Source organism: Podarcis vaucheri (assembly GCF_965113315.1).
Source record: "Podarcis vaucheri genome assembly, chromosome: 14".
NCBI classification, from domain to species: domain Eukaryota; kingdom Metazoa; phylum Chordata; class Lepidosauria; order Squamata; family Lacertidae; genus Podarcis; species Podarcis vaucheri.
The window spans coordinates 39,866,177-39,892,117 of NC_138752.1; the positions used below are offsets into that span (position 1 = coordinate 39,866,177).

At 44.3% G+C, this 25,941-nt stretch overlaps 1 protein-coding gene across 6 annotated transcripts in view; it reads right to left on the reverse strand.

Moving 5' to 3' along the window:
- Positions 1-25,941, reverse strand: part of SNX29 (sorting nexin 29) — a 223,021-nt gene that overhangs the window by 30,565 nt on the left and 166,515 nt on the right. For 3 of the 6 annotated variants that reach the window (XM_082200070.1, XM_082200072.1, XM_082200073.1), the window contains exon 20: positions 15,423-15,562. In XM_082200070.1, the coding sequence (XP_082056196.1) occupies positions 15,423-15,562 (140 nt within the window). Of the gene's footprint in view, positions 1-5,529; positions 5,626-13,959; positions 14,125-15,422; positions 15,563-25,941 lie in introns of those variants that run through there. The other 3 variants (XM_082200074.1, XM_082200069.1, XM_082200071.1) reach the window with 2 other exon arrangements.

Here is a 25,941-nt window from a genome sequence, read left to right on the forward strand (position 1 = left end):
CGGTCTACCTTATAAGATTGTCCTCGAGCTTCAGAAAAGCCTTCCTACTAGCTGTTAATCACTACCCTTTAGTCTATCACACAGAGAACAAAAATAAAAAAATAATCTAACAGCAGAAATGTGCAGATCACCTTTCAAGGAAGGAAGGAAAACTCTCAGGTAGATAAATGTAAAAATGTAAAAGGGGGGAGGGACGACACAAACAACAAACAGACAGAGCAGCCCCTTCCAGGGCATTCCAGGTCTTAATCAAATCATGTGAAAAACAGAAGAGGAGCCTGCGACCACTTTTCTCTCCCTCTTGTCATCGGAAATGAACACCTGCCCCCCCCCATTATTGGCTAGGGAGCCCATTCCTTGCTAATAGATTTCAAGGGCCACCTGTTACCATAGCAGACCAGCAGCATGTCAGAAGCGTTCCATTTTAAAACAGGGAAGACAGAAGAGGAGAGCATGGCCGCTGCTCGTTGCCAAGGAAACGAGATCACTGCAGGAAGGACCCCAAACTTCAAGTGGTTTACATGTTCTACTTTTGAGAGAAACGTTAACCTGTTCCTTGGCTGCTGCTGCTGCTGCTGGCGGCGGGGGGTGGGGTGGAGAGGTTACATTTGCTACAGAGAGACAGCCTGTGTCCTTTAAAAAAATCTTGCCCCCACTACTACCAAAGCAGGGAAGTGGAGACTGCAGATGCTTTTAAGACAACCAGGACAACCACAAAAGCAATTTGGGGTTTGAGGGGATGTATAATGTTATACACAAGTGCTATTTTTCTAGAAAAAGAGGTGCCAGAACTCCCCATGAAAGCCTCCCTTGCTATAATGGCAATGGCGCCTAGCTGAGAGGGGCCGCAACTGAGTTTTGGTGAGTCCTGGTTGGAAAAAAGCCCTGATTATATTATTATAAACCCTTCCCAGTTGTAGTTTCCATTAGACAACTGGTTGGCCACTGTGAGAACAGGGTGCTGGATTTGATGGGCATGTTTGGTCCCTCGGGAGCTGGTCTGGGGAGAGGAGGGCCTGTCCCTTTTTGGTAAAAACTTTTTTGTACTTTTGTATACCTTGGAATTCACCCAAGCCACACATACTGGTATGTTCTTCACTGTCAGCTCCCAGTCTTGTCTGCATGAGATTATTATTACTGATGGCTGCATTGCATTTACACACTGCTTTTCTGCCAAGTTTTACAGTTTTAAGATACTGAAACAACTACATGAACAAATGAAACACGGGCCCTGTGAGAGGAAAGGGGCAGACCATTTGCCTTCCTTCCTTCCTTTTCCCCCACAGGGCAGTTTTAGTTCATTCTTAGAGGGAGCGATCCTGCTGCCTGCCATAGACCATGGCCAGATTCTGCTGGTCCTGACCTCAAACTATTTCTTTCAGCAAAGTTGTCAGCTGCAGAGCCTGTAAGGGCTGCTATAATTTCAGGAGTTCCACAGAAAGGAAAACCCACCGGTGTGGATGGGATGAAAGATCACCCTGGAAAAATTCTGCTTTCTATGCAACACTTAAAACCAAAGCTCTATAGCTGGGAGCTCCAGCTGTAACAATCCTGCTGTTATTTATTTCTTATCTCTCTCCAGAGGAATGAAAAGCCACCATCAATACTCCAGATATATTTCTAAACAAAACCTGCCTTCCACTGTCTCAGTTTTGCGCCAATAGTTGTAAATTCAGAAAATGTCAGCGTGGCCTGGCTTTTATTTATTTATTTTTGCCTAAGAGGATGCTCAGCGAGTATTTCTCGCCTAAATGGCAACTGTAAACTCTGATAAGACCCTCTATGCAGCTGACTCTATGCAGCACTCACTTCAAATACTGTAAAGCGCTAAATTATTCCACCTCATGAGCCTCGATAAAGGTAGCTTTGCATTACAAAGGAGTACTGGTGGAATTTGCTTCCTGGTAATAGATTCATAAATACCCATGATTTATCTATTTGCAAGGATTGCTGAACAATTCTCAGCAATTAACTCCACTGAGCAATGCCTTATTGCTCTTATTTAGATGTTAATCTCATTTAAGAGGCATGCCATTGGAAAGCTAAGCCGATTTCAGCTTTATAGGCAAGATTTAATATCAAGTTGGGATTTCATAATACCCCGCAATCTTACAAAGCGGCAATATGGCACGCCTGTTCTATGGAACGCCACCAAGATCCTGATATTCTCTTACAGACCCTGTCATCAAGGCATTTCAAACACGGAATAAAGGACATACCCCGGGGGAAAACAATTGCACAAAATAAAGGTAAAACAACTTGTTTCAGTCTTATTTATTTTTGGACTCTAGCACAGCAGTGGCTTGAATAAATTTGGGGGACAAGCTCTGTGGATTCATTTCCAAATACATTCTGCACTCTATGATTTGCTACAAATGAAAGCTGTCAAGCTGATGCCGCGTAAACTCTGCAGAGGCAGCGGAGAAGGCAAACACACATTCCCTACGCCTAGCAGATTGAAGGGCCCTAGACTACCACCGAAAAGTCCAGCAATCAGAACCTCAGAGCTGAATAGCTGCCACCACTTTTTAAATTATCAATACATCTGTTTTGCTCTATTGTGATCTGCATACATTGTACATCACCCTGGAAACCGACTTGCATAGAAATGCCTTAAATAAATAAAAGCACATTTCCTCCCCATAGTTTGCATGTCCTCTGCCTGAAACACCTTGACAGCCGACATAGACAACACTGAGCTAGATCAGGTGTGGGGAATCTTTGCCCCTCCAGATGCTGGTGAAGTACAACTCACATCAGTTCGTTAGAGCGTGGTGCTGATAAACAGCCAGGTTTGATCCCTGTATGGGGCAGCTGCACATTCCTGCGTTGCAGGGGGTTGGAAAACATTATCCTCAGGCTCCCTTCCAAATCTACAATTACAGTGGTACCTCGGGTTAAGAACTTAATGCATTCCGGAGGTCTGTTCTTCACCTGAAACTGTTCTTTGTTTCTGTTAGAGCATTTATTAATTTTCCAACAAAAAACATCCAATTAACATATCAAATCACAATGCGAAAACCCTAAAAAAAACAACACCCCAATTGTCTTCCAAATTATAATCTTAATTTTGCGACTTCCCACGGTATGAATTCCAAAGCATTTCCAAATCTCAGTCCTGCCTCTCATCTCTCATCAATGTTTTCATAATTCCATATCACGATTTTATCAACCTGAAACTGTTCTTAACCTGAAGCACCACTTTAGCTAATGGGGCCTCCGGCTGCCTTTGCGCCGCCGCCGCACGATTTCTGTTCTCATCCTGAAGCAAAGTTCTTAACCCAAGGTACTATTTCTGGGTTAGCGGAGTCTGTAACATGAAGCGTATGTAACCTGAAGCGTATATAACCCGAGGTACCACTGTATATGACTCCATGACTTTATCATCCGTGGCCATTGTCCATTGCTGGGGCTGATGCGAGTTGTATTTCACCAACATCTGGAGGGCCAAACATTCTCTACCTCTGTGCTAAGTGGACCAATAGTCTGACTCAGCAGCATCCTAGGTTCCTAACCAATTATCTAGAGGAATGTGTGGGGTCTCCCTCACCAAAAGTCTTCAAGCCAAGCCTCAGTCATCTGTCAGAAATGTTAGGGCTCCAGCTTTCTTGCATCAAGCAGAAGGTTAGACACTAGACAACCAGTCAGACCCCCTCCAACTCCAAAGGACTCCCTACGAAATCCAGAAAGCACCAGAGAAGAATGGATGGGAAAGAAAATGGACTATGCAGAACTGGCAAAGCTAACAGGAAAAAATTAAGGGAATCTAATGATGAGTGTTTTAGGCAAGAATGGATGCTTTTGAGGAGGCTACTTAAAGAAATGTTATAGTATGCTGAATTCGCAAGCAGGATTTGAGCAATGAGCAACAGAGGTGATTAGATTATAATATTGTGGTTATGACTGAACATTTAACAGACAGAAGATAGGGTGAGGCAGAAGGGGAGAAACAGCAACTCCATGGAAAATGGGATGGGAAGTCAACAAAAATGAGAGAGAAAATGTAATTGTGTATTGATTGCATATGTTAAAAAATGTTGGAATTTAACTAAATAAAATTTTTAATAAAGAAATCCAGAAAGCAGCACAGAAGGAGGGGGATGAGCAGAACCGGAGGTCTCTAAGGTGGCACTCGCAAGCTTACCGTAAGCCCTGGAAACAATTGCTCTACTGTATAGATAATGATGGGACGCGGGTGGCGCTGTGGGCTAAAGCCTCAACGCCTAGGGCTTGCCGATCGAAAGGTCGGCGGTTCGAATCCCCGCGGCGGGGTGCGCTCCCGCTGCTCGGTCCCAGCGCCTGCCCACCTAGCAGTTCGAAAGCACCCCCGGGTGCAAGTAGATAAATAGGTACCGCTTACCAGCGGGAAGGTAAACGGCGTTCCGTGTGCGGCTCTGGCTCGCCAGATGCAGCTTTGTCACGCTGGCCACGTGACCCGGAAGTGTCCCCGGACAGCGCTGGCCCCCGGCCAATAAATGTGAGATGGGCGCACAAACCCCACAGTCTGTCAAGACTGGCCCTTTCGGGCAGGGGTACCTTTACCTTTACCTTTATAGATAATGATAATGATGCGGGACGCAGGTGGCGCTCTGGGTTAAACCACAGAGCCTAGGACTTGCCGATCAGAACGTCGGCGGTTCGAATCCCTGTGACGGGGTGAGCTCCCGTTGCTTGGTCCCTGCTCCTGCCAACCTAGTAGTTCGAAAGCACCTCAAAGTGCAAGTAGATAAATAGGAACCACTCTGGCGGGAAGGTAAACGGCGTTTCCGTGTGCTGTTCTGGTTCACCAGAAGCGGCTTAGTCATGCTGGCCACATGACCCAGAAGCTGTCTGCGGACAAACGCCGGCTCCCTCGGCCCATAGAGCGAGATGAGCGCCGCAACCCCAGAGTCAGTCACAACTAGATCTATTGGTCAGGGGTCCCTTTACCTTTACCTTTTATAGATGATAATAAAGTTCTCACCATTGGCTATGCAACAAGTTCAAAGGGGACAAATGTCTAGTAGCCACTGATAGCCCTCTGCTCCGTGCTTTGCAAATTCCCAAGCCTGAGACCATGCTTTTTCTCCTTTCAAAAGATGGGGTGCATTAAGGAATTGGGAGAAGAGCAGGAGACTCAACAAAAAAATATCACACTTGGCAGCTCAAGCACTTCCCCTGCAGTGTTCACAGTCTCCTGCCAGCATGAGAAGGAAGAAAAACACACCCCACCCGTGACATTCAGTAGCATTACCAAACATAAGTTTAGATGCCCTGCAGCAATCCATTCTTTCTTTTTTTAAATGCTTCTTCCAGCAGCTCCTGGAATCAAGACTGCCCTGAAGGCTTGGAGAATTCACCAGAACAAGCATAAGGCTGTAGCAGCAGCTACGAAAACTGGGCCTTCCCATTGTGTCTTGGAAGCAGATGGTGGAGCTCCTTAACTGCCTGCACTGGTGCCAGAATCCACCCACACCCATGTTGAAACATGGAGACATTTCCCCCCCCTTACCCCCCCCGTCAAGTGCTGTTTAATAAGCTGGCAAAAAAAAAATATTAAAATATTTTTAAAGTTTAAAAATATACTTACGATTTAGCAATACTATATCTATATCTCCATCTCTATCTCTATATATGGCTCTGTCCCTGTGGAGAGGAGGTGATAGAATATTTGGCTGATGTGCTTTTTGCCTGTAATTTCTATAAAAATGACCAATTCAGACTGCTGAATCCGATCAACGTTTCCAAGGCAGGACTTCCAAATGGTATCTGGCCTACGCTTTGGCAGATTCAAGGAATTTTTTAACCAAGACTGTGGCTAGATTTCTCTTTCTGGCTGCACAAATCTTCCCTGAAGAAGCCTATCCTGTCTGGCTGCTGTTCTCCCACACTGTGATTTCTAATATGGTTATGGTATTCCCCGCCCCCTATCCCCGACTCACTCTTAACTTTCCCATTTTAAGGTGCTGTGTTGTATATCTTATTTGATACATGTTTTAGATATTCCTGATACTTTATATAGTGGTACCTAGGGTTAAGAACTTAATTCGTTCTGGAGGTACTATTTCTGGGTTAGCGGAGTCTGTAACCCGAAGTGTCTGTAACCTGAAGCATCTGTAACCCAAGGTACCACTATATATTACAGCCCACTTTGATGTACAGTGGTGCCCCGCAAGACGAATGCCTCGCAAGACGGAAAACTCGCTAGACGAAAGAGTTTCCTGTTTTGGAGGTGCTTCGCAAAACGAATTTCCTATGGGCTTGCTTCGCAAGACGACAATGTCTTGCGAGTTCCTGCTGGTTTTTTCCCCTCCCCCCCTTTTTCTAAGCCGCTAAGCCGCTTATCAGCTGATCCGATCAGCAGATAAGCCGCTAAAAGCCGCTAAAAGCCGCTAATAGCGCTAATCCACTAATCCGTCAATGGGCTTGCTTCGCAAGATGAAAAAAACGCTAGACGAAGAGAATACAGAACGGATTCTTTTCGTCTTGCGAGGCACCACTGTATTTTGTATGTTACGATATTGTTGGCTTTATTTTGTTCAAGTCTATGACTGCATAATGATTTAAAGAATCATGGGGTTATGGAATTGTAGAGTTGGAAGGGACCCCGAGGGTCATCTAGTCCAACCCTCTGCAATGCAACTAAATCTCAACTAAAGCATCCACGACAGATGATCCTTCAACTTCTACTTTAAAACCTCCAATGAAGTCCATTGAGTCCGCCACCTTCTGAGGGAGTCCAGGCCACTATCAAACAACTCTTACCATCAGGAACTTCTTCCTGATGTTTAGTTGGAATCTCCTTGTAACTTGAATGCACTGGGAGAAAACAAACTTTCTCCATCTTCCAAGTGACAGCTCTTTAGGTATCTGAAGATGGCTATCATATCTCCTCTTACTTAGGCTAAACATACCCAGCTCCCTCAACTGTTCCTCACAAGGCTCATAAGACCACTGAACATTTTTGTTGCTTTCCTCTGCACACATCCCAGCTTATCAATATCCTTCTTAAATTGTGGTGCCAAAAAGTGGACCCAGTACTCCAAATGTGATCTGACCAAGGCAGAATAGAAGTATTATTACTTATCTGGATCTGGACACTATACTTCTGTTGACGCTACCTAGAATTGCCTTAAGCTTTTTTTGCTGCTGCATCACACTGTAAGCTTATGTTCTACTAAGCGATTTTTTTTAAAAAAAAGCAAAGACTTTTAGCTGTTCTTTGTTTGCTTGTTTTTAAAAGTATAGATGCCACTTCAAATTGCTTAATTTGTGTCATTAAAATCTATTATATTCACCTTCAGAGCACTTTTGTTACAAACCAACTGCTGTGTGGGGGGAGCGAAACAATAATAATAAAAAAAGAATGTTAGAGAAAGTTACTGGCAATGTTCCTTCAGAATGCAGCTGTGCAAATGGGAGCAATATTTATTTAAGGGCTGTGGATGCTCTGACAAAGTGTTATGGCGCTGGGCAAATCATTATGCTAGACATCGCAGCCGTATGCATTATCGTGGTTGTGGTGCTCAGGCCTATTCAGCATAACAAATTTAACAACCGTGTTTGTAATCCCAAGTCGTTTCAGAGCATTTGGGATTCTGAATCTCATTGTTAGTCAGACATGCCCCCAACAGGGGAATCTTGGCATCATCTCGGCTAAATATGATAAACACAGGCAAACAAGCCTCTCTCATTATCCACTGCCCCAGGAACTTTTGGCTACGGCTCCAAACCCGACAAGAGCTCTGGGAGAGTGGAAGGCCAAGAATCAGTGCTGTTCTTTCTGTGACTACTCTGGCAAACGGAGGCAGCATGAACGTGATGGTGACTCATGAGACGAAAGCAGGTGAATCAATCACACTTTAGAATCGAACAGCAAACTGCAACTTATATGAAACAGAAGAGCCTCTTGCGTGGCAAAGTCCAGACAAGGACTGGAGAGTTTCTGCGTGAGCCGAATCGGGCTCACGGGGCCCTCAAGCGAATATAGGAAAACAGGTTCCCGTGGGTTGAAGAAAATGAGGCATTCCTTGGGCAAACAAGTTTGAAAATGCCTAGAGCAACCCATCTGTCTTCATGGGGTTTTGAGACAGGGATGAGGAACCTTTGGCCCTCCAGATACAGTTGGGTTACAGCTCTCATCATTCCTGACCACTCGCCGTGTGGGTTGGGGCTGGTGAAAGGGGGGGGGGTGTCCAACAGTGTCTGGAGGGCTGTTGGCTCCATAGTGCTACCACTTCCCAAACCAAGCACCTCAGGGTGTTGGGGAAACAGTGGTGCTGGCAGCTAACGTTATAGGAAGCTGTTTGTATTGTTGTTGTTGACATCCATCCGTCTTGAGAGATAATGGGCGGTGAAGTCTAACCGCTGGAGAATCATAGCTTATGCCTCCTGTGTTGTTGTTGTCGGTGTGTTAGCAGCACCCAAGTGACCTTCCCAGGGTGCAAGCCTGAACAGTGTATACGGAGGTCCCGGGATGTCCAGACGACAAGACCATCCTCTTGGCCTCGCTGATGTGGTCCAAAGAAAAGCAGAGCAGTATGTTTGGCACCAGCTTGGCTGCAGAAGGAGGCGTACAAGGTGCCATCCAATCGTCTAAGGGACTCCACTCCAGATTTGTATAGGGTTTACTCCTTAGCCTTTTCTTCCCCCAAAGATATTGTCAGGAGTGCGTGCAGGAGCCAGGCCCTGTGACTGGTAGGGCTCCGCACGACTGGGGCTTTCCTAAGTTTGTTCTGGAGAGGCAAGGCGCGGCCAAACAGGTGAGGCCGATTGGTAAATCACAGCACTTGGTTGCAAGAGCCGGGAAGGGATATAAGCTCAGCATTTCCCTTTGGCTCTTTGCCACAGCAACACGCTTCCTGCCTTGCTGCGTTTGGCTTCTTGGCTCCTTGCTTCCTGATCCTCGGACCCTTGGCTCCTTGACTCCTGGTTTCTCTGACCCTCAGACCCCTGGCTTCCGGACTCCTGGCTTCCGGACTCACGTTCCTGCTCCCAACCCATCGTCTTGCCCCCAGTCCCGACGTCCTCAGCCAGGACTTTGATCACCCGTAAACTGGACCGTGACAGATATCCCGCAAGGCAGCAGAGGCTTAGGACCAGAGTTTTCCTTCTCCTAGATGGGATGCCTTCCCAGGTTGACAAGTCCCATCTGCTCCTCAATCCTCTCTCTACAGCAGGTGCAGAAAGCGTTTTATTGATCCTTGGAACAACTACAGTGGTGCCTCGCAAGACGAAAAGAATTCGTTCCGCGACTCTTTTCGTCTTGCGATGTTTTTCGTCTTGCGAAGCACGGGCCGTCGCAACTGCGCCTCTTCAAGCGGCTTTAAAAAAAAAAGCGCAAGACGTTTTCGTCTTGCGAAGCAAGCCCATAGGGAAATTCGTCTAGCAAAGCAACGCAAAAACGGAAAACCCTTTCATCTAGCGAGTTTTTCGTCTTGCGAGGCATTCGTCTTGCGGGGCACCACTGTAATGGTCTCATTCTCTCAATCTGCTATAGCCTCTCTTCACATGCAGGGGGAGTCCCTAACTCACCAAGGGTTTGAGACCCATCGACTACTCTCACCTGGTTTAGCCGGCCAATCAAAGCCGTTTCCTGGCATGCGGCTGCTGCTGACAGCTACTGGGAGCCGCAGGTGAGAGCTGAGTGCAGGGTGGGGACCAAAGTTGGGTAAACAACCCCAAAAGGAGCATGATATGTTCCCCACTAGAGGCACTACTCCTCACCTAACACTCTATACACCATTGGGTATGTATTACAATGGTACCTCGGGTTAAGTACTTAATTCGTTCCGGAGGTCTGTTCTTAACCTGAAACTGTTCTTAACCTGAAGCACCACTTTAGCGAATGGGGCCTCCCACTGCCGCCGTGCCGCCGGAGCCCGATTTCTGTTCTTATCCTGAAACCAAGTTCTTAACTTGAAGCACTATTTCTAGGTTAGCGGAGTCTGTGACCTGAAGCGTATGTAACCCGAGGTACCACTGTATTACTACTTTTAGTATTTTTATCCACTCCACCCTAAGATCCCAGTGTGGGTTACCACAATTTTAAATACAATCTTAAAAGCAGCTTTAAAAATTTACAAAAAATGCAATCACAAAAAAATGAGGGTCCTGATCAGGCCAGCCTAATCCAATCCACCACTGTGTTCAGACACCAATCCAGAATCTTCAGCGTCTCTCCTGATTCAGATGTTATAGAGAGGTAGAGTTGTGTATCATCAGCATTCTGATGACACCTTGCTCCGAAACTCCTAATAACCATTCCCAATGGCTTCATATAGATATTAAATTGCTCCTGCCGTATTTTTTCCCCACACTTTTGGAACAGCTTAGGTTTCAGCTTACAATGAAGAGGAGAAGGAGTTTGCATCCTGATTTCAAATGTAATTTACATATTGCTGTAATGGATAGGTAAAATGTTTGTTTGTGGTATTACTATTTTTTTAAAAATCCCACCCGATTCTAAAGCACCCCACACTGTTTTGCAATGCTAATCTTCCTGTTCCAGAAATCTAGCCTTTGGAGAGCAAAAAAACAACAACAAAACATTTACATGCTGTCTATAAAGGAAGGGCATTTTAATTAGATTTTATTGCAATATCGAGATGTTAATATTTTACAAGAAGTGGTTTAAACAAACAACAACAACAAACACAGCGGGGAATGGGAATCTGAGGCCCTCCAGATGTTGTTGGACTCCATCTCTGTAATAATCTTAAATCTGCAAACTGTAATAATTTTAAGATGGAATGGGAAGGGGGTGTTAACACAGACATAATTCGCTTAGACTGTGCAGAGATTTGGAGTTGCACTGGAGAGTACAGAAGCAAAGCAACATATTTGCTCTCCCATTAGAAACATGAGCAGCTAGTTGGTTCTCTTTGATTGCATTTCCCCCCTCTAATTGATGAGTACCTGTTTTTTTGTTTACATCAAGAAGCCATAGTTTTCACATGGACAGGAAACACAAGAGAGATGCCCTCCATTGAGCTGTGACAATGAAGGATATCAATGAGATGGACTTCCCTCCCCAATTCTAATGGCTTCTGTCTATCTTTTCCGGGCCTGCCTGAAATGAATTTTGCATAGTCCATGCAGGAGGCAGCAAAAAAAAAAAGGGACGCTGAGATCAGGCGATGATTGTTTCCCCTCCTAGCTCCGAGGGCAGGGAAGGGGGAACCTGTGACCCTCCCATTATTGCTGTGCTACAACTCCCATCACTGAAAAACAAAGGGGAAGAAGGGTAGACGCTAGTATGGCCCTACACTGAGCAAGACAGTAACCCACTTTTGTGGGTGCTGAAAAATGGGCGGTTTTCACTACAAAAAGGTTGCAAAACTACTGCAAAACTTTGCTACCGCTTTGGAGTAAATCAGAGAGTGCTGGTGATGCCTATGACTCACACTTTGAGTCTCAATTACTCAGTTTTAGAGGAGCCACAAAACATGGTGCTTCCACTGTAGAATGATCACAGAACTTTGGCACCAGTTTGGAGTTAATCAGACCATGTTGGAGTTTGGGGCGCTACCTACGACCCCCAGTGTATCAATTACTCAGTTTGGGGGGGGGTGCGTGGTGCAAAATGCAGGGTGTGCGCTACAAAACTATTACAAAACTTTGGCACCGGTTTGGAGGGGATCCCCAATTTTGGTGTTTGTAGTTAATGAAGTTCCAAAGGTCTATAGCTTTTTAGATACTAAACCTGCTATATCCTAGAACTGGTCATATGCGGTGCAGCTGATTGGAGTGTTGAATGGGACACAGCTGAGGGAAGACCAAGGAAGCTCCAGCAACCTTGGCCCTTGCCTGTAAAAGCAAGTCTAGAGGGAGAGACTAGACTGATGTCAGCAGGTTCCAGGAACCCTCTTGTGGTGAGATTTTGAGGGATGATCTGTGAGTTTGCTTAGGTCTGGGTAGAGAGCCAAGCTTGATAGAAGGAGTCCTGGGTGGGAGACAGGAGTCTGAGGTGTGTTGAGTGGAGAAGGGTTTCAGAATTTATCAGTACAGTGGTACCTCGGGTTAAGTACTTAATTCGTTCTGGAGCTCCGTACTTAACCTGAAAATGTTCTTAACCTGAAGCACCACTTTAGCTAATGGAGCCTCCTGCTGCCGCTGCGCCGCCAGAGCACGATTTCTGTTCTTATCCTGAAGCAAAGTTCTTAACCTGAACCATTATTTCTGGGTTAGCGGAGTCTGTAACCTGAAGCGTATGTAAGCTGAAGCGTATGTAACCCGAGGTACCACTGTATTTAATAGCAATTTCTGTATCAATGCTTCTATTGCCTATTTTTGTAATATTCGTTGTTGTTGTTTGCTGTACAGTGGTGCCCCGCAAGACGAATGCCTCGCAAGACGGAAAACCCGCTAGACGAAAGGGTTTTCTGTTTTGGAGGTGCTTCACAAAACGAATTTCCTATGGGCTTGCTTCGCAAGACGAAAATGTCTTGCGAGTTCCTGCAGGGGTTTTTTCCTCCCCCCCCCCTTTTCCCAAGCCGCTAAGCCGCTTAACAGCTGATCCGCTAAGCCGCTTATCAGCTGATCCGCTAAGCCCCTAAACCGCTTATCAGCTGATCCGCTAAGCCGCTAATAGCACTAATCCGCTAAGCCGCTAATGGGCTTGCTTCGCAAGACAAAAAAACCGCAAGACGAAGAGACTCGCGGAACGGATTCTTTTTGTCTTGCGAGGCACCACTGTATACTGCTTAGAGAAAAGTTTCTATATTAAGTGGTACAGAAATTGACTAACTAAAAAATTAAATAATGCCCTGAATATGCTGGGCTATGCGTGGTCCATACAGTATGTATCAGGAGGGTATGTATGTATTAGATTCTGCATAATCTGTATGTACCAGATTCTGCATAAAGGACAGATGGTGCTACAAAGAATATCAGAAACATGATATTTAGTTGGAAGCTGACATGCCTATCTTTTGTTTTCAAGTAAAGATTGCTCCTGGCATAAAAGGGTAAAGAAGCCCCACTGAGATTTGAGAGGGAATCAGCAAGTTTTTGTTTTTCACAGAATCAATATGTCAGATGCAGCATGAGATATAGAGAGCAGGCTCATTAAAACTTGAAGACGTTCATATATTTTTTATTTTATTTTGCTTTAAAATGAAAGCCCTCTGGAATATTGTATATGAACATCTTGAAAATTATGGAAATTTCCCTGTCAAAAAATGACAAGCTGACTAATACTAAGGAGCATGTTTTAAACACAAATCTCTCTTCTCTTTCCTGCCCCGCCCCTTCACCCTTAGTAAAAAATCCTACTTCTACAGATCTCGTACTAGAAAAATATTACATTCTGCAGACTAATCTCACCTACTTTTAATAGATTTGGTACCACACACAGCCCAACTGAGCACTCATAAACAGTGAAGTTTTCTCCTTGCTATGTTTTAATTAGCTAGAACATGGTATTTATGAACATATCCTGACTGATTGATCCCATTGCATGCGCCAATATCAGCTCCAGGTTCTTTCGTGGTTTGGTGGGGGCTTGGCAGTCCCCAGTTTCGGCACCCAGCCTAATAGGACATCTATTGGGGTACACATGTCCCAGCGAGGTCACTGATGGGTAAACACCAGGGAGAGAGGGCCTTTTCCAAAGTGGCACCCTGGTTGTGGCTCAGCTTTCCTAGGGAAACTGGCCTGGTACCACCTGTGTGAAAAAGATCCTTTCTGTTTACCAAGGCCTTCTAAGCTATTTACGTTTACAGTGGTGCCCCGCAAGACGAATGCCTCGCAAGACGAAAAACTCGCTAGACGAAAGGGTTTTCAGTTTTTGCGTTGCTTCGCTAGACGAATTTCCCTATGGGCTTGCTTCGCAAGACGAAAACGTCTTGCGCTTTTTTTTTTAAAGCCGCTTGAAGAGGCGCAGTTGCAACGGACCGTGCTTCGCAAGACAAAAAAATCACAAGACGAAAAGACTCACGGAACGAATTCTTTTCGTCTTGCGAGGCATCACTGTACTGGGCACCTCCATTTTAAAATCTATGCTTTTAATCTTGATGATGTTGTGCTCTCATTTTTTCAGCTTTATCGATTTTATGCTGGGTACTTTTAGTACAGGGCTCAGCAAACTTTTGCAGCAGGGGGCCACTCCACTGTCCCTCAGACCTTGTGGGGGGCCGGAATATACTTTGAAAAGAAAAAAAAATGAATGAATTCCTATGCCCCACAAATAATCCAGAGATGCATATAAAATAAAAAGACACATTCTACTCATGTAAAAACATGCTGATTCCTGGACTGCCCACGCGCCAGATTTAGAAGGCGATTGGGCTGGATCCGGCCCCCGGGCCTTAGTTTATCTACCCATGTTTTAGTAGATAACAGCAGCAACAATTTTATTACTACTAATACTTCTGCTACTGTTACTGTTGGCGTAAGTGCACAGTCATGCTGGGATTATCATCCAACCAGTGTTGCATAATGGTTACTCTTGGACCATGACCAGGAGACCAGGATTCAAATCCCCACTCAGCCATAAAGCTCACTGGGTGACATTGGGCCAGTCACCATCTCTTGGCCTGTTTCATTTATCATTTCATTATTTCATAATGGGTGGTAGAGTTGAAACGGGACATCTGCATCCCAGTGGTGCGCTGGGAAATGTCGAAGTCCAGGAACTCGCAGTGGCAGCCCCCAGAGACAACCCCCCCCCAAGGAAAGCCCAATATATAGTGAGCTCCGTTATAGAATAGTGAGCCAAAAAAGGGTGGTGGGGCAGCTGGAAGTTTGGTTCCATCCACACCCAATGTTTAAAGCACAAGCCTTCTTCTAAATGGTCCTGGAGACTGAAGTTTGCCCCTCTCAGAGCTACAATTCCCAGCATCTTACGGTTCCCAGGATGCTTTCAATTCATGGTGTAGATGTGACTTCTGACTGGAGGGCGGGGAGACCTGAGTTTACAGCCATGACCAGCAATGACGTTCACCAAATCACCTTGGACCCAGCTTACCTAACAACAGGGTCATGAGCCAGGTCTTTCCTCCAAAACCCCCCAGTCTTGCAGCGCTGGCAAAAACTGCTCCGGCAGTAAATAAAGAACCAGAGCTGTTCTCTCCTATGTCCCTGCTCCACTCCTCCAACGTTTATGCCACTATGTTGTGGAACAGCAGTAACCACTCGCCATCATCCAATAAATGGACAGCCAACTGCATTTTTCTCCCTCTTTCATTTCGATCTATGAATGGCCACAAAGTTGTCCATTTTCGATTTTTAAAAGAGTGATTTCATAATTCAGTTTTCTAAAAATAAATAAAAATCAACCAAGCCTTTTGAATTTAATGGTCAATTCTTACTAACACACACAGTTATTGCAAAAATTTCAGGACAGCCGCTGTTAATATTTTTCAAGTTACAGGAGAAAGAAAATACAGTATATGTATTTAATAGCATATAGAGGCGTATCTATCCATTTGAAAGCTACTTACATAAAAAAGGGCATCAGTTGGATAAGTGTCTCTTTTTTAGGGTTGGAAGCGAATTCTGGCAGAGTCTGGATTACTTTGTTCATAACATTCCTTAAGTAATTCTGCAACTGTTTCCGCCTTTCTTCTACAAACTTTGCATCCTAAGGGGAGTGGGAGGGAGGAGAAAATGGAATTAGGCCACAGGCTTTAATTTTTGTGCCAAGCAAAAATATAAAATGTAATTATCGAGTTTCCATCCTAAAAAAAATATAATAATAATAAATCAAGCTGTACTGCAGAAGGACAAGATAACCCAAAGTATGGAAACATCACAAAAAGGTCCAGAATCCAACCACCAACGTAGTATCAAACCTCAAAGCTGAACCCTTGATGTGAAAATGGAAATTGGTCCTTAAAGTGAATTTCTGTTTGAATTGTAGACTGGAGGACATTCAAGATGTCATAGACTAGCTGATCTTATATCTAGTATCAGTTTAAATGTATTTGCAAATAAAATATATTTTGCCTCGAAACAACATTTTGGTACAAATAACGCAGTGGAATTCAGAAGCTGCCTTCAGGATTACTAGCAAACATCCTATTGATTGGTTATTAAAACCACGACCTTTCCTTTAAAAATATGGATGTTCAAGGGAGCTTACAACATTCTAATACAAGAACACACACGCATCGCAGGGAAAAATATTAGAAGAGATTTCAGAGACATATGACAGCACATCAAATGAAAATGAAATCCAAGAAATCAATACAAAAAACATTCCTTCGATACAAAGGTCATTTTTTCAGCTCATCAAAATGAAGATCTGCCTAAGAAACATCTCAATGAAGAGACCAGAGGCAGAGGGATGAGCTTCCTCAGGTAAGGAGCGTCACAGCCTAGGTGCAGCTGTCTCAGACATTCCTCCAAGCCACACCTCAGTGACTGAAGGGCTGGGGGGAAAGGGGAGGGGAGAACGAGAGAGCCTTTCCAATGGATCTCACAGTTGGGTAAGTTCATACAGGAGGAGCTGGCCCTTTAGATATCCTGAACCTGAAGCCATTCAGAGCCCTGTAAAGCTAACAGACAGCACTCTGAATTGCTCCCAGTGGAAGCCAGTGGAAGTGTTCTATTAATGGCATCACTTGGTTCCAAGAGTCAGATTCTGCCATTATCCTAGATGTCCCATTCTGGACCAGTGGAAGATTCTGGATACTTTTCAAAGGAAGCTCCACATAAAGCACATTGCAATACATCCAGACACAATGTAAACTAAAGCAAGGGTAGCTAAACTTTTCTGGGGCAAGGGCCTTATTGACACATGCTCTCCACCTTGTGTGTTTGTGTGTGTGTGTGTGTGTGTGTGAGAGAGAGAGAGAGAGAGAGGGGGGGGGAGGGGGAGAGAGAGCATGGCCAAACTTTTACTTTTAAAACAGTTATGGGGTGTCTTGGGGGTCCACAAAAAACCCTTTACACATCACAGTATCATGCTGGGGGACCTATGTGAGCAGCAGATTCTTTTTTTTTTTTAAGGAGGGCACAAAAAACCTATTGGGATGCTGGATAATGTGGTCCACAGTTTAGCCACACCTAAAGAAAGACATGTGCAACTATGACTAGGATGCAGTTGGGATGGTTGCCACTTGATCCTATATTAAGGCCACAATAGACTCCTCTGCCTACAACAGTCAGGAAAGGAGAAGAGGGAGCAGACTTCATTGCATTTTTTGGTCAGGTGCGGAGAGACCCAGAACCTGTGATTCTGGATTTAGAGTGGGAAAGCACAGTCAAGAAACATTGAACAAGGCCCTTTAGACAACCCTCCCCCCCCCTTTCTCTCTTGAAAATCAGTTTTCACCATTATTATTTTTTGTAAGAACCAAGAGAACCAGCCAAGGATTATATTTACATCTGCACAAACAGCAGCAGCAGCAGCATCATAGCTCATTTGGGTCTCTTCCAATTCAGCACCTAGGGTCTCCCAGTCAACAACACATTAGAAACAAACAAATCTGGATGGAAGCCTGGAATGGAAAACGCCAAAGAGATTTGGTAGTCACTTAATGGAGTTTAGCAGTTCATAATCTGACTCTCCACCTGCTACTGCGCGCGCGCGCACACACACACACACACACACACACACACACGAATGAGAGACTTGCCAATTATATAGTCACCTACTCCAGAGGAAGGTGGGTGGACAGGAAACATTCAATAAGCATTGACCAGCACTCCCCACCAGTAGAAATAAATGAAAGAATTAAAACATTAAATGCTCATTTCAACCTAGCAGTCTGCTTTTCCCCCACAGCCTATTCAGTTCCACTGAAGTACTATTGGGATGTCCAAGTGTGAGAATGGGCAATTCATTTTGGACAGCAGAGATTGCTACTCCCTTCCTTAGAACTACATTACATTCAAGTAGACTCACTGCCTCAACCAAAATATGGTACTTCAACGAAGGCTGTGCATTTGCATTAGACCCACAGAGTCCTTGCAAGAGTTTAAATCTCACAAGACTACATATTTATCCCACTAAAGAGATGTCTATGTGTGCTCTCAGAAATCCTTACAGCAACCTTGTCAGGCTGACCCCAGGATCCACCACTGCTCCAACTGTTCTTCCCCCAGCAATAGCCATTAAGAGTCCTGACTGCTTATTATTTAGGTATTTTTATTAGTCAGTATTTAGTTTTAATTTTTGGTTCATAGCAGAACCAATATTTGAATCAGAGACTTCTTTGCCACCACGTCTCTGAACAAACAAACAAAATGGCATCTTATGACTGGAGACAAAGCAGGATTTGCAGGATCCATGTGAAATAGACAAGGTTCTAGAAAATGGCTCAACATCCCATCCCGTGCTCTTCACTCAGCCATCACAGGTAAATTCAGACCTGGTTAATTCAAGCAGTCTTGTAATTTGGGTAGCAGAAATACAGATAATGGTAGCGCTACCCAAATATTTACACTATGGGTATTTTTTATGGCTGCCCTTTTGAAGCAAAATTTGATTGTCTGAACACAGACAATGCCAGAAAGTCATTAGGACTGTGTGCAAGACATCCTGGCGTGGAGAAAGAGGATAGAAGCAAATATTTTTCCCTCATCTCAGAACACTAGAACTCATGGAGGTTCAGTGAAAAGTGAATGATGGAAAATTGAGCACAGATACAAGAAAATGCTTATTCATGCAGTGCATAACTGAACTATGGAATTTGCTCCCCAAAGAGTGCTTGCTTGTTTCCCAGAGGCATCTGGTTGGCCACTCTGAGAACAGAATACTGGACTAGATCCATCAGGACTCCTTTTATGTTCTTAATCCTTAATTGGGGTCCTCGCTGCGAGATCACATTCACCTAGTGCTATACCAGCTGCGCTGGCTCCCGGTGGAGTACAGGATCAGGTTTAAGGTGCTGGTTTAAACCTTTAAAGCCCTATACAGCCTAGGACCCTCGTACCTACGGGACCGCCTCTCCTGGTATGTCCCACAGGGAAACTTACGGTCTTCAAACAAAAACATCTTGGAGGTCCTAGGCCACAGAGAGGTTAGGCTGGCCTCAACCAGAGCCAGGGCTTTTTCAGCTGTGGCTCCGATCTGGTGGGACGCTCTGCCACAAGAGACTAGGGCCCTGCAGGACTTGACATCTTTCCGCAGGGCCTGCAAGACAGAGCTGTTCCACCAGACCTTTGGCCAGGGCACAGCCTGACTCCCTCCTTTGGCAATCCTCACAGAACTCTAGCCCAATGGTTGCCATTAATCTGATTTGAATAAATTTTATAATGAAATGATTTTAGAATGTTTTATCATTTTACTGTTGTTAGCCGCTCTGAGCCCGGCTTCGGCTGGGGAGGGCGGGATATAAATAAAAGTTGTTTATTATTATTATTATTATTATTATTATTATTATTATTATTATTATTCTGACCCATCACATTCCCTTTTTCACCCAGGTATCCAACTCCCTTTGCTTGTGTTTGCTGATGAGGTCAGGGTTTTTAATAATGTAACCCTAACACACAACACTATGCATTTCTTTATTAGTGCAAGAGCTCGGAGCAGAAATTGCCCCAAAGAAAGTTCCATTTCATCCAAAGCAACTCAGTCAGTTCACGACACAAATCTCTGGAGCTTAGTGCTGCTTAACCGATCTCTTCTTTCACTGCAACACTTAAGACTGCAAAAAAATAAAAATAGGCAAGTCAGAAAATACTGTATAGCCAAGTAGGTTTGCACCTATGATTGTATTTTGGAAAAAACATCCATGTCTCAGATTTGAAGAATCAAACTGGTAATTGTTCTAAAGAGACCAATAAGTACTGACTAATTGGTAAAATACATTACACACTCTTGTTTTTGTCGGCTTAAAAACTCTCACAGGAGATGTGGATGCTCAATGAAGAGGAAACCTTTATGGACCTACTTAATGATCTTGCAAAAATCGCTATTTGGGGATTCTTATGCAAATTCATCAGAAAGTTAACAGGAACCATGGCTTGAAAAGATCTTCACCTGGGAAATTATTTTTAAAATTCATTATTTGCACCGTAATCTGAGAACAAATTATCTGAAACACCTTTGTTTAGCTACAGTTTCTAAACTTGCATTGATGGCAAATGGGCAAAGGTCCTTGGGGAATGTGTTCCACAGGCAGTATGGCACCATCATGAAGACACTTCCATCTGCAGCTTCTCTTTTCAGAGGGTGGAAAGCTGCAGCTCCATCCAAGGAGACTACTCCATCTATAGCAAGAGTCAGCAAACTTTTTCAGCAGGGGGCCGGTCCACTGTCCCTCAGACCTTGTGGGGGGCCGGACCATATTTTGAAAATAAAAAAAAGAACGAATTCTTATGCCCCACAAATAACCCAGAGATGCATTTTAAATAAAAGGACACATTCTACTCATGTAAAAACACGCTGATTCCCAGACTGTCCGCGGGCCGGATTGAGAAGGCGATTGGGCCGGATCCGGGCCCTGGGCCTTAGTTTGCCTACCCATGATCTATAGCTACTACTTCTGAGCACTACAACATCATTCAGCTACAAGAGCACACCAAACCTTTATCTGTGGATACAGATATTTTCTTTGTGGCACATTTTTCCTTTTTTTGCAAGTTGTGGGAAAGGAAGCCCAAGTAACTGGAGATTGGCAAATTCTGATTGATAAACTCAAAACCAAAACAGGAGAGCAAAGTTCCACCAGGAATTCGAGGTTTTGCAAATCACAGCTGGTCTTAAACCGACATTATTGCCTAACAGATGGTTAACACGGGCTGAGGTGTTTCATCGAAGACGTTCCTAATACTGTCCCTTCCACAGGCTACTATAAGCAGCATGATTCTCTGTGTTATCCAGCCAGCTAAATAGATCATTAAAAAGACATTTTTATTATTATTTTGCAACATGGACACCCTGATTACTGCATGCCGCTGAGGACCAAAAACTACACTCTGCTCTAATGCAATCATTTGCTCCTCAGCCTGGCAAAACAAGCCGCTAAGGAGGGCAGTCTTAGGGAACAAGAGCTAAGGGAGCACTTTCATTTTTTTATACCAGAAGATGGAGCAGGACTCAAACTCAGTGAAGTCAGAGCATACTGTGGAAACATGTCTAGTCCATTCTTTTTTTTCTTTTTTAAAAAATACAACCGAAGAGGGCTGCTCTGGCTTTAAATTTATCAAGTTAGCTCTATGAGCATAATTTAACACATCTCCACCTTGCGTTCAGCTCTCAACGGTGGCTCCTAGAAGCTGTCAAAATGTGACAGAAGCCACCCCCTGGAACGGCTTCCACTGGCCAGCTAAACCAAGTGTGGGTAGCCAATGGGTCTCAAACTATCAGTGAGCTTGGGACACGCCCTGCATGTGAAGACAGTCTCCGATACATTGAGCGGACAAGACCAATAGTGGGTTCAGCGGTCAAGAAGGCAGTTTCTGTACATGCTGTAGAGCAGGCCCTCCAGATGTTTTGGGACTACAACTCCCATCATCCCTAGCTAACAGGACCGGTGGTCAGGGATGTTGGGAGTTGTAGTCCTAAAACATATGGAGGGCTGCGTTTGCCTATGCCTGCTGTAGAGGGAAGTGAGAGGCAGGTGGGGCTCCTCAACCTGGGAAGGTAGCCCATCTAGGAGAAGGAAAACCCTGTGTTGTGAAATGATGCATGACCAAAAAGTGTTGTCACCAACACGGAAAGTTTGGAAAGTTCTGGAGCAAACTCTACACAAATCTGGAGTGGAGTCCCTAAGACGGTTGGACGGTGCTATGTACGCCGTCTCCTTCCAGCAACTCCTGAAGCCAAGCAGGTGCCAAATGTATTGCTCTGCTTTTCCTTTGAATCAGTGTCCCGTGGGCCAGGGGTCAGCTTCGCCTGCTCAACAGCAGCCTGAAGGGGGAGAAGGCAGAGTGAGTCCACCTGCAGCTGATCAGCCTTCAAGGACACAGAGGAGGAGGCACTGATGAGAACCACCTGGCTTCAGCCTTCTCCCCCTTCAGGCTGCTGTTCAGCAGGTGAAGCAGATTCATGGCCCATGACACACATCCGTGAAGTCAAGAGGGAGGTCTTTTCGTCTGGGAAGCCCAGGACCACCATACACACTGCCGAGACTTGCGCCTTGGGGAGGTCACTTTGGTGCTAATTATTATTATTATTATTATTATTATTATTATTATTATTATTATTATTATTTTACTATTTATACCCCGCCCATCTGGCTGAGTTTCCCCAGCCACTCTGGGCAGCTCCCAATCGAGTGTTAAAAACAATACAGCATTAAATATTAAAAACTTGCCTAAACAGGGCTGCCTTCAGATGTCTTTTAAAGATAAGATAGCTGCTTATTTCCTTCACATCTGATGGGAGGGCGTTCCACAGGGCGGGCGCCACTACCTAGAAGGCCCTCTGTCTGGTTCCCTGTAACCTCATTTCTCGTAATGAGGGAACTGCCGGAAGGCCCTCAGTGCTGGATCTCAGTGTCTGGGCTGAACGATGGGGGTGGAGACGCTCCTTCAGATATACAGGACCGAGGCCGTTTGGGGCTTTAAAGGTCAGCACCAATGTCGTGGTTTGACTTCACCCTCTTGAGACGCACTCCATTGTTTCTCGAGACAGATGCATGCCAACAACAAGCAACTTTACTTACCTACCACAACGGGTCAGCTATTTGCTGTCGTTTCCTATCCAAGCAAGTGAACAATGACAAGAGTTGGGAGATGGAAGCGTCACCATTTGCTTGCCTTTCACTCTCCCTTTGGGTGGCTGCGTAGACTGGACCCAGAAGAAGAGGGCAAGCAAATAAGGCAGGAATGGGGAAGCCACTGAGGGTCACTGATGAATGGGAGTCCTACAGGAACAGCTCTTTCTGCCCCTTCCTAGGAACTAGGAATATAGGAACCTATGAAAATGCCTTATACCACATCAAACCTTTGGTCCGTCTAGCTCAGTACACTGACTGGTAGTGCCTCTTCAGGTTTTCAGATACGGGATTTTCCCAGCCGTACCTGGAAATGCTGGGAACTGAACCTGGGACACCCAGCATCCAAGATGAATCATCTACCACTGAGCTAAGAAGACCAATGCGCTCAGGCAGACAGAAGCTTAATTACAGTGCATGTGTGTGTGTCCTTTTAAAGTAAAGAGTATCTTAAGTGCCTTTGTAGAAAGGCAGCATATAAAAAGGCAGAGAATCTTAATTTGTAATTTTCAGAAAATTGCAGAAACATATAGGAATTCCCTGCCCCTCTGTGCTTCAAAAGCTCAAGGTGATTTCAGCTGCCCTTTGAAAACATCTCACTCATTTTCTTGTTCTCAAGTGACTGCTACAACAGCAACAGTGAGCATACTATCCCACCTCGAATTTCTTTTTATCAACGCTATAAATACTTCACACAATGTACTTCAACTTGCCTTCCTCGCTTAAGCTTTGACCTGAATTCATAACCTTCCTGTCTCCAGGCCCCGTGCCCCAGTGATTTCACATGTCCTTAAAAATACCCATGGCAAACCCAAATCCCGCTAACCCAAGTTGTGGTCTGACACAGCAGAGGCAGAGAGGGCAGCGCTGTTAACCATAGTACAGTGGTACCTCGGGTTAAGAACTTAATTCGTTATGAAGGTCCGTTCTTAACCTGAAACTGTTCTTAACCTGAGGTACCACTTTAACTAATGGGGTCTCCTGCTGCCGCTGAGCCACGGCTGTGCAATTTCTGTTCTCATCCTGAAGCAAAGTTCTTAACCTGAGGTACTATTTCTGGGTTAGCGGAGTCTGTAACCTGAAGTGTCTGTAACCTGAGGTACCACTGTATTACACTTTTGCACCAGCCTTGGGTGCTACTGCCCTGTAGTTTGAGGTCAATAAATAAATAAACACACACACACACCAGCTTGAAGCCTGCATGTCCCTCTGACACAAGAACATGGGAAGAGCCTATTGAATCAGGCCAGTGACTCATCTAGCCCAGTGTCCTGTTCTCACAGTGGCCAACCAGATGCCTGTGGAAAATTTGCAAGCAGTACCCAAACCTAACAACACTCTCTCCTCCTATGGTTTCCAGCAACTGGTATTCGGAAGCATTGCTGACTCTGACTATGGGGGAAAAGCATCGTCATTGTGGCTGGTAACCACTGACAGCCTTATCCTCCATGAATTTGTTTAATCCTCTTTTAAAGGCATCCAAGCTGACATAAAGCTCAAAGTGTGTGTTCCAAAGTAAGCCCAAAGTTTGCTTTCGGCTAAAGCTATTCTGCTCAGTGTCATGTTCAAATAAACAACTGGAAGGTGGGCACAAAAACAGAGGTTCCAGATTTGGTTTGCCTGAAAAATTATCACTATTGTTAAATTTATTACCTTTCACCAGCAGCTCCCAGGACAGGTTACAACCATTTTAAAAATTAAGAACAGTTAAGTGGAGAATGTAATGGACCTAACTTAGTCTTGTTCATTTTCTTGCGAGGGAAAAAGGCAAGGTATAAATAAATATATTGTTGTTGTTGCTGCTGCTGTTGTTGTTGTTCAGTGGGTTTACTCTGAGTAAAGATTAAATATCATCCTTAGTGGTTTAATTGCGCAGCTTAAAATCTTCCAACCATGATTTTAGGACAGACCAAAAAATATTCTTAAAATCCTTTCACAACTTGTGTTTCATTTGACCTCTGACAATTACAGAAGTTATTTTTCACAAGCTAACAGAGCTATGAACTACATGAAGGCCACTGGATTATGACATGCCAGTGTCTAATGCAGAAACCCTTCCCAACAGAAGGAGTGTCTTCCCAACACTGGCTCCCTAAGCAGGTGAGAAGGAATGAACATTCCATTTAGCTTTCTATCTTAATGTCCAACCAGTGACATATGTACTCAGTTGTTAGACTGTGTTTTTTATTTGAATGATATGCTCTCAGTGTAGTTAATGCTTAATGCATCATACTTAATTACACCACCAGACCCTTCAAGTGTCCCTATTTTCCAGGGATGTCCCTGATTTAGAGAAGCCGTCCCGATTTCTGATTTGATCCTGGAATGTCCCCCTTTTCCTTAAACTGTCTCTATTTTCATTGGACAAATGTTGGGAGGGTATAGAGTTATCCAAGCCGTCTGAAGGCAATCTTGTATAGGGAAGGTTTTTTAAATGTTTTATTATGTTTCTATATATGTTGAAAGCTGCCCAGAGTAGCTGGGACAACCCAGAAAGATGTGTGGGGTATAAATAGTAAAATTATCATTATGGAATGAAACGTCCCTATTTTCATCAGAGATATTGTCGGAGGGTATGCACTACTGGGGGCCATTTCTAGGTCTCAGGTTTCGGTCCTGAAATCTTAAGAGTGTGGGATGCTCCTGACCTGGAAAACCTCTCCACCACTGGCTGGGTATGGTGGAGCCGCCATTTTTATTTCCCACAATGCCCTGTACTGACAAGACAACCTTGTAGCACTTCACAAACTTATGTATTTTAGCAAACATTTTACTTCCAAACAGAATATTCAGACAACCACATCAGCAACAAACTTCACTTGAAAGAGTTATGAAGTGTCTCAAAGCAGGCTTAACATTTATTTATTTTATTCTTCTTGCCTTGTGAACACAAGAAGATTCTAGGAGAAAGTAACTAAGTCAATAAATGTGACAAGATTTTCAAGTACTTCGCTGCTCTTATTTAAACAGGTATGCAAGCCAAAGCTAAATTGCATTCAGAATGACATGTTTAAAAAATATCACTGCACGTTATTTGGAATGCACTTTTGGGAAATCGTCTCCAAGCTATATATTTAAAAATTTATTAGAATCATTTTGCTCCCATTAGTTTCAGAGATTTAAGTCACTGATGCATTTTCCTAACAAAAGAAGGCTTAAGCATTAAGGCTGAGAGATAACCAACACTGTGTAACTGGAGTCAATTTGTTCTTGAGTTTGCAAATTGCTATGTAATCTACAAAAACATGCATCACATAACAACTCAAATCAGTGTATCATAATCATATTAACCCTATCTAGACAGAAGTGGGGGGTGGAGTTATTGTGTGTGTCACTTCACGAAGAATGA